We start from the raw sequence: 9,710 nt of genomic DNA on the forward strand, positions 1-9,710 counted from the left end.
GCCCTGCTTTCGGCCGAAGAGGTGGCTCCTGTGGTCGTAGGAGCAAAGGCAACTCCTTGGTTGAGGTTGAGAGCAGAAGTATTAAAAAATTCCTCTGTTTCTGTAGGTCTCTTGATTGCCTTTCCTTTTGACTCTGTGGTTTTTGAGACACCCAGAGACACAGATTGCAGGAATATGAACTCTGTGGGGTATAAAAAAAATCCAGGGGCTGGCCCCGTGGCGTAGCGGTTAAGTGCGCGTGCTCTGCTGCTGGCGGCCCGGGTTCGGATCCCGGGCTTGCATCGAGGCACTGCTTGTCAGGCCGTGCTGTGGCGGCATCCCGTATAAGTGGAGAAAGATGAGCACAGATGTTAGCCCAGGGCCAGTCGTCCTCAGCGAAAAAAGAGGAGGATTGACATGGATGTTAGCTCAGGGCTGATCTTCCTCACACAAAAAATAAATAAATAAAAATTACAATTAAAAATTAAAAAAATCCAGCTCAGGAGCACCACACAAAAGTTTGTTCAAAAGTTTGTTTGAGGGGCCGGCCCTGTGGTGTAGTGGTTAAGTGCTTGCGCTCCACTGCTGGCAGCCCGGGTTCGGATCCCGGGCGCACACAGACGCACTGCTTGTCAGGCCATGCTGTGGCGGCGTCCCACATAAAGTGGAGGAAGATGGGCACGATGTTAGCTCAGGGCCAGTCTTCCTCAGCAAAAAGAAGGAAGATTGGCATGAATGTTAGCTCAGGGCTAGTCTTCTTCACACACAAAAAAAAATAATAAAAAAAAAAAAAGGTTTGTTTAAACTCTTTTGACCTGACCTTATGTTGATTACCTTTTGTAAATAAAGTGAGAAAAAACTGTCATGGCCCATGGTGAGGGTGGTTATGTGTGTATGGCGTTGAGGGTCTCTTGAGATATATGAGAGGATAGGATCTTTGTCTAGATGTGCCAAGTTGTAGAAAAATCCTTCTGGGGGAAAAAAACACCCATGGAGCCCACCTGATTGTAAATGTTTACTAATCCTAGGGCTGGGCTTTTGATTACTGGTGACAGGGTATACGGGGAAGATGGAAAAGAAGAAAATAACTGTTAAAGTGGGATAAATAAAGTGGCAGAGTTTAGGTCCTGATGGGAATATATATGAGACTTTTACATTGAACAGTGTTGGGTGCTAACAGTAGCTCAGTCTTTAAAACAGCTATAGGAGAATGGCCAGCTCCAACTCACAGTAAGCTGAAACGTTCTCTCCAGTTTCCAGTTCTCTCCAACCTTCTCTCTGCAGGTGTTATTCAGCAAAGCCTCAGTTTTCCTTGTCTCTGAGCTACAAAAATTTCTTCAGCACAAAAATTTGTTTTATGGATATTTCTTACTGTTTTTTTGACTCTACTTGTCTTATGAGTATTGAGGCCTGACTTAAAATTAAATTTTTAGTCATTCTAGGGACAACATGCTATGGGCTAGCTAGTCTCTTGGATGCTTGGAAAAGATCCAGAGCATCTCTCTCTTAGAGAGTTGACTGCAGCTGTTTACTGGACTCACTTTATTCTCTTTTTTTTGCTGGGAAAGTTCGCCCTGAGCCAACATCTGTTGCCAATCTTCCTCTCTCTCTCTTTTTTTTTTTCCCTCCCTAAAGCCCCAGTACATAGTTGTATAGTCTAATTGTAGGTCCTTCTAGTTCTTCTATGTGAGCCACCACCACAACATGGCTACTGACAGATGAGTGGTGTGGTTCCGCGCCTAGGAACTGAATCGGGGTTGCTGAAGTGGAGTGTGCCGAATTTTAACCACTAGGCCATCAGGGCTGGCTTGACTCACCTTATTCTTTTTTTTTTTTTTTTTTTTTGGTTGGGAAGATTGGCCCTGAGCTAACATCCGTGCCCATCATCCTCCATTTTGTCTGTGGGATGCCGCCACAGCATGGCTTGATGAGCGGTGCATTGGTCTGCACCGGGATTCGAACCTGCGAACCCCAGGCCACTGAAGTGGAGCGTGCGAACTTAACCACTATGCCACTGAGCCAGCCCCTTGACTCACCTTATTCTTATTTCAGAATCATTTCAAACCATTCAGAGCCTTCTATGACTTTGCTTGGGTGTTCATAACACTTGGCTTTCTGTGTAAGTTCTTCAGAAACAGCTCTCTGGCCCCCTTCCCCTTCCCTTCCTTGGCAAGTAAATGGAACTTATAAGTAGTGTTCAACTAGTAGTTTGGGTGCCTTCTACCAACCTGCTCTCTGCAGGTATTATTCAGCAAAGCCTCAGTATTCCTTATCTCTGAACTACAAAAATTTTTCAGCACAAAAATTTGTTTTATGGGTATTTCTTACTATTTTTTTGACTCTACTTGTCTTATGAGTATTGAGGCCTGACTTAAAATTAAGTTTTTAGTCATTCTAGGGACAACATGCTATGGGCTAGCTTATTCAGTTTCCTATCTGTTTTTTCTGTTTCTGTGATCCTTAGTTCTTGGCACAAGGTTGGTTGGCATATCATGACCAATAAGTTATAATTTCATTCCCATTTACCTTGTGAATGGAGGCTAGCTTGTTTCAACCATTTTTTTTGTCCATGAACAGTCTGAAGATGATGAGAAACTGAAAAAGAGGAAGGAGCGATTTGGGATTGTTACAAGTTCAGCTGGAACAGGAACCACAGAAGATACAGAGGTAAAATATATACCCAGAATGCTTCATAGAGCCCTTGAAGTGAAATAAGGGTGAATGAACTAAGTAGAGAAACACTGTTATTTCCCTGGCTTACTTCTTAAAATTTTTTTTTTTTTTTTTTGGTGAGGAAGATCGGCCCTGGACTAACATCTGCCTATCTTCTTTTTGCTGAGGAAGACTGGCCCTGGGCTAACATCCGTGCCCATCTTCCTCCACTTTATGTGGGATGCCGCCACAGCATGGCTTGACAAGCGGTGCGTCAGTGCCTGCCCGGGATTTGAACCCGGCCCGCCAGCAGCGGAGCACACACACTTAACCGCTATGCCACCAGGCGGGCCCCCTCCCTGGCTTACTTCTTAAATGCCCAAATGACAAGATCTTTTGTCCTTTGCTTGATATCTCTTTTCTGGATAAAGTGGCCACACTGAATTCCATCAGTATACTTAATTCAGTGTTAGAACAGGTTAGCCTAGTAAGGAAGAGCGCAAGATTTGGAATCAGATAAGCTTGGATTTGAAAAGTGGCTCTGCCAGGTAGTATTACCATATTACTTACAAGTTATGGTACTTTTCTGAGCCTCAGTTTCATCATCTGGGAAGTGGAGATAATAATACCTACCTCGAAGTGGTATTTTAAGCATGAAATGATTGTATGTAAAAAAGGATGATTCTGTGTAAAATGCTTGACACAATGCCTGTCATAAGTATTCAGTAAGTAGCAATGTCTCTGATTATCTGCTGGGCATATTTCTTAGATCATTTAATGAAGGCCATGTCCAACCCAACACAACTATAGTTGTTCCTAACTCTCCTCTGGAATAGGACAATGGACTCAAATGAGATTTCTTGTTCTTACCACTTTATTTACAAATAGCGGCTTTTTTTTGGTCTTTTTCTTGTAAGGCTTATGTTCATCTATATCCCAGCTTTGCCTGGAGTAACTCACATTCACTGAGACTGAGCCTTGGCAGACTGCTTAAACCACTAACAGACAATATTGGTTTGCTGATTTGAGAGTATTTATAATAGAGACCAAATGTCACCTGAGGTGTACATAAAGAATAGTTGAAATAATGAATATGTTTAGAATTATAGAAACTTCTTGGGTTGCGAGAAATTTGGATTGTTCTTTCTTCAATTTAATCCAGATTTACTTCTTTCCATCTACCTCTGGAGATGACGTCTGAAAAACTATTACCTCACACATTCTCAAAATCTTATAAAGTCTCTTTTTGAATAAATATCAGAGTCATTCTTGTAAATAAACCCTGAAAATTTGAGAATCTGATCAGTTTACACTCTCTACTAGGGGGAAACTAGAAGAGTTTGTATTCTTTGTGCTACTAAATCAGAATGAAGCATTACCTGTTGTAAGTAAATATTGCTGACTGACTTGTCAGGATGAGCTAGAAATAAACTTAGGCTTGTTTTAATTCTAGTTAAAATTACTCCCTCTTTGTCAAGGAAACTGTTGTTAAACCAGCCGTGCTCACTAAGTTCGTACGTTTGGCCTCTCCAAGATAAGGCAGATGAGAATTTTGTTGGGTGGCAGGAAATAGTGGCTTTTTAAAGGAGAGTCAGTGTATGTAAGGGAGTAGTAACTTCTGGGCCTGGTGGAGTTTACATGAACCAGATGACTTTTATTTGATTCCAAAGAATTGTGTTAGTAATCCAGGTAGAGTGGGCTGGGTTTGTATGCACTCAGCTTTTCTTTTTAATCTAAATTAAACCTCCTGTGTGAATGGAATCAAAAAGTCCCTTCTTTGCCCAGGGCAGTGGTTGGAGTGAGGATAAAGGACTCAGTGCTGTTTTGTGAGTCATTCCCAGAACAAAATGGTCTTCCTCTCCCCTCTCCCCATTTTGTGCCCTCTCTCCAGTGCTGCCTCCCTTTAGAGATTCATGTTGGAGAGTACCCTCGCTCCATTTATTTTGTTGGCATTGAAGATTTATATGCCTCTCTGGATTTGGAGGCCTATTAATAGCTGCGGCTTGGGCCTGACTGCCCAGAGGGCATCCCCCTCACCTTCTCTATGAAATAGCATTGGTCAACCCTTTGTCCTCTGAAATCTCCCATCTCTCCACTGACTGGAAGACTTTCCTCAGCCTGTTCAGAGTCTGTTGTTTCCAGGCTAACTTGCTGTAAGGCTGAGTGGCCCTGTCTCCTTCAGGAATCTTTCCATTTTCTACCACTATTCTCCTGTTTCTCTTCCCATCACCTCCACTCTGCACAGTCTTCTCCCCTCCTCACCCTCTTTTTCCACCAAACCTCCTCAGTTCTAACTGGATAACTAGAGAGATTCAGGAATGAAATCTCTGGCTGCCAAGCTAAAGCCTGGGCCTTCCCTCCTTCTTGGACCTTGTGACAGTCCATGTGAGTTTCGATTAAATCAGCCCGCAACCCAGGCCACTGTTGTCTTGCAATCTAATTTTTTTCTTCTTGCTTCTTCTTGACAGGCAAAGAAGAGGAAAAGAGCAGAGCGCTTTGGGATTGCCTAATGAAAAGCTGTTGATGCTTTCCGTTCTCCAGTGGTTTCCATCTCTCTGACTCTTCTTGGTCACATATATACCTAAATGCACAGTCATGTGCCTAGGTCCTGCCTCGAAATGAGGGAGCATGTACCCCAGGTACATCCATGAACTCCAGCAGCAATTTGACATATTGCTGTTCAACTTTAAAGTTGTTGTTGTTGTGTTGTTGTTTTTTAATTATTATTTTGCTTGTTAATAAAAAAAATAGAAAAGAGAACAGTTTGTTTTATTAGGTGCTTGTTTGAGTTCTTAGAGCCAGATTAGACCAGATAAGGGGAGCTTCAGGGGCAGATATTACAAGGAATTAGTCATAATGCCTGTATCCTTTAGAAGAGAGAACAAGGAAAAAGATTGAGTTTATCCCTTTAAGCCTATGTAGTCCCTTCTCTCATACTCACAGGCGTCCTTTTACCTCTACCCTCCATGTAGGGGCCAAATGTCACCCTGAGTCTTTGCTTCAGAAGGTTGACGTGACCCACTGGGATAAAATAGGAAGAACACTGGGTTTTAGGAGGTGCAAAGGATATAAATACAAGGGCTAATGACTGGTAGTATGCTATGGAATGGAGTCCAGAGTCCCTATTCTGGAGTCCAGAAGGGCCCTATTTTTAAGAGTGACCCCGGGGGGCAGCCCCGTGGCGTAGCGGTTAAGTGCGCGTGTTCTGCTGCTGGTGGCCTGGGTTCATACTCCGGGCGCGCACCGACGCGCCGCTTGTCAGGCCATGCTGTGGCGGCGTCCCACATAAAGTGGAGGAAGATGGGCGTGGATGTTAGCCCAGGGCCAGTCTTCCTCAGCAAAAAAGAGGAGGATTGGCATGGATGTTAGCTCAGGGCCGATCTTCCTCACAAAAAAAAAAAAGTGATCTGGTGTGATATTGTTTCGTTTCAGCTTGAAGCCCATGTGTGGGGCCCTGTTGGTTATGCAGTTCAGGAAAGGAGATGAGTTGGGTACCCCTCAGAGCTAGAAGAAAGTGTGGAGATTCAAAGCATGACAGGATGTCAGAGATGTTAAGCATTGTTACCTAGATCATTGGGAGCATAAACAGTGGACTGGAGGCTTCTACTTTCTAATCAAGCCCTGTGCTAATTTGTCTTCTGTTGCAGAAGTATGCTATTGCAGTTTTAGTGGCAATGTTTCTTAAATATTACTAAAATCCATTTTTCTTGCTAAACCTCCTACTTAGAAAAGCTTGGCTTTCCCTAAGCAGGCTGCTTGTTTGCATTTGAAGTTTCACGTAGATGTGAGACCTGCTACTTAATCTTTTTGGATGTATTAGTATAGGGTTTCTCCTCTTAATCTTTGTTTCTGGACATCTATATAAGGTTGGTTTTTGTTTGTTTTTTTGGTAGTAAAACTTAAGAGTCTGGCACCCTAAGTCTTTGGTACCATGATCAGATTCTGTGTTGCTGTGGTGTAATTTCTTGTTCCCATCTCTACTAAAACCTTCTGCCTGGTTTTGTGATTAATGGAGGGGTAATGGTTTGATCCCCTTCCTAACAAGAATCTCTTTCCACAAAGTGTCTTTGGTTGCCGAGGAGGGCAGCAACTTAAGTTTAGGTGCTTTAGGAAAACTGTGCCTTGGAGAGCAGATCCAACGATTGCCTATTTGTTGTGATTTTACACCATTCTAAGACTGTGAGAAGTGAACACAAGGGAACTCTGGTTAAACTTTTCCTTCCCTCTGGCCTCTTCTGTTTGCCTTCCTTTTCTTTTTTCCAGGCCCTGATCTTGAGGCTAGCTATTCCCCTCTCTACTCTATCTGAAAACAGAACGAGAGAGAATTAGTTCTGTTTTGTAGCTTGAGAGAGGTTGTAGATTCAGTAAGGGTTTTCTACCCAAGGATGGTGAAAATAAGAAATAGGTAAAGGAGTAGAGCAGATGCTGATAATGGAGTGGCAGCACTGGGTCTTTCAGAAGTTTTCTTCACTCTATCTCCTTGTCCTCTGTAACCTTTCAGAAAAGTATTCAGCCTTGCCTCCAGGATTCTCTTCCTGAAGCCTCATCATTCTTTGCCCCACTCAACTCACTTTCCCTAAAACTTTGATACAATGTTTCTCAATTTGTGTGAGTTTTTTACTAACTTTTTTCATCCCATTGCAGCAGCTCTTTTTATGTTGGTCAGAAGTCTCTCACCTCCAAGCCTGATCACCAGATCCTCTTCTTCCTGTCTCATTGTGGTCATTCCACACATAACTTTTTGAGCATGAATAGTTCAGGATGCCTATGTCTTTTTAACTAATTCAGTCTTAAAATAGTAAGTCCCTTTAAAGGGAGAACAGGCATCCAGGCTTGCAATTCTTTATCTGGGATCCAAGTACCCTTCCTTCCTATCCCCCAGTCTCCCTAGTGTAGCTAATCAAGATCCAAATGTGTTTAGCTGACTCATGTCTTTTCCCTGTCCTGAAGCTGTGACATTCTCTGCATACCTGGGAGCTCTTAATGAGGGAGTCTATAAAAGATATGGAGGGAACTAGCTTCCTCAGCTGTAAATCGGCACCTTTTTATGGTTCTCTAGGATCATTCTTTTTTTTCCACCATCACTCTAAACGGCCCTTCCCCCCACCTAACTTCTGGGAACTTCTGAAGGTAAAGGCTAAAAGCCTCTGTGGGGTGAGGGCTATAGGGAGGAAGATGTGAATAAGAGCAGGACTTCTTGGTGCTGTGTCCTGTTGCCATGTCTGACATGAGAAACAGATGAGGGGAAGGAAGGATAAGGGCGAATAACTGTTTTTCCCTGTACTTTTCTCTGAGGGCCTCTGACAGGCAATGTCACTTCCCTCTGATTATGGAAATCCACCGGAATCTAACCTCCCCCTCTCTTGCTACATGTCCACACTCTTCTTGGTTTTCCCTCCCAAGGGACTGAAAAATAATGGCAAGTTTCACACCTTTGCAGATTCTTTGAGCCCAGGTGCTCCCAGCTTTATTTCTTTTCCTTTCTCAGTTGTTCCTGCCTTTAGTTTTTCCACCTCTCAGATCACTATTAATAGATTAGAATGGAATATTGTGTAGCAACTACTTAGGTGTAATTCCTTGTTCTACCACACCAGCTCTACTGGCTCCAAGACCCAGGGCAAATTAATCATTCTATGACTCTTTCCAGACTCTGTACCAGTAGCAACCCTATTGCTGTGAGACTTGATACTATCATATTAGATACTCAGCACAATTTGCTTACCATAGTTAGCAAGGTAATCATTCAATAAATATTAGCTCTTAATTTTACTAGGTGATTTACAGTGGAAATACTTTCTTTCCCTGAGCAGGTTCCAGCTAGAGGGTAGGGGGTGCTGAGTGGACTAGTTTGAGTATGCATATGTATGTGCACACCACATATGGAAGTGCATTTGTGGGTTCAGAGAGTGGGAAGAGGTGCGAGGAGTCCCAGTTGCTCCCTTACCCCAGCTCACTGGCAGGAAAGCTGACGTTGTGGCCTGGGGCATTGACTTACCTGCTTCTGCCTCACTAGACCAGAAGCTGTAAATGTCACAGCCTGCTGGTTGTTAGCTTGGGGCCCCTGACATCCAAAAAATGGGCAAAGACAGAGTATAGGATAGCTACTCATGCATTGGGTTGGAGGATGTTTGGGGATAAAAGTCATTTTGCATGGGGCCGGCCCAGTGGCGTAGTGGTTAAGTTCGTGCGTTCCACTTCTGCAGTCCAGGGTTTGCCGGTTCAGATCCTGGGCGCAGACCTACTCACCACTCATCAAACCATGCTGAAGTGGTGTCCCACATAGAAGAACTAGAGGGACCTACAACTAGGATATACAACTATGTACTGGGGCTTTGGGGAGAGAAAAAGAAAAGAAGATTGGCAACAGATGTTAGCTCAGGGCCAATCTTCCTCATAAAAAAAAAAAAGTCATCTTGCAGTCTCATTGGGTGTCCTCTCAACATAGGAAACAATGAACAGTGAGAAAACCTATTTTTAGCCCAGGCCAAAACTAGGGGTAGGTGTGGATAAAGCAGTTCCTTGGGAAGATACAACGTTTAGTACTTTTGTCTTCCCTCAACCTCAGTCTTCTAGTTGGTCTGAGGTGGGGTCACTCTGCTGATAGAACTGATGGGACAGGGACAGCATGGTGGCACACTGAACCCTCAGGGGCCTTGTCCCCCATTTTGGATCAGGTTAATGTCACAAGAGCTTTCCTTCCTTTCTGTAAAATATGAGTTAGGCAAGATACCTTTGCTACCCCCTAACTCTTACACTCTGGGAAGTGTGCTTTAGGCACATGGGAGAAATTTTTATGGTGGAATCCAAGAATATTTGACATGCTTAACCACTCTTGGTACACTGGCAAGTCGATTGGCTATGTTGGTTTGGTTTGTGGATTTGGTGAAACTTTGTTGAGGAAACCTAGGATCAGGGAACTGCAGAATAGGATAGACAGTGGCTGGATCATCTCAAGAGAACTTTTAGATCTTCTGTTCTGTGGAGAGAATTTTTGTAATCTTTGGGACTGTTTTGGATCAAGCTCTCCAGAGAAAATTTGTTCTAGGTGTCCTCCCTCTCCTCTCCTCTGCCCATCCTCC

The 9,710-nt window shown here is 43.5% G+C and overlaps 1 protein-coding gene across 1 annotated transcript in view; it reads left to right on the plus strand.

The window, feature by feature from the left end:
- Positions 1-5,391, plus strand: part of SARNP (SAP domain containing ribonucleoprotein) — a 44,191-nt gene extending 38,800 nt beyond the window's left edge. The window contains exons 10-11 of the mRNA XM_058558017.1: positions 2,557-2,646; positions 5,100-5,391. Coding sequence (XP_058414000.1) covers positions 2,557-2,646; positions 5,100-5,141 — 132 coding nt within the window. The 3' untranslated portion in view covers positions 5,142-5,391. The remainder of the gene's footprint in view (positions 1-2,556; positions 2,647-5,099) is intronic.
- The last annotated feature ends 4,319 nt before the right edge of the window (positions 5,392-9,710 follow it).

The sequence above is a fragment of the Diceros bicornis genome, chromosome 17, assembly GCF_020826845.1.
Source record: "Diceros bicornis minor isolate mBicDic1 chromosome 17, mDicBic1.mat.cur, whole genome shotgun sequence".
NCBI classification, from domain to species: domain Eukaryota; kingdom Metazoa; phylum Chordata; class Mammalia; order Perissodactyla; family Rhinocerotidae; genus Diceros; species Diceros bicornis.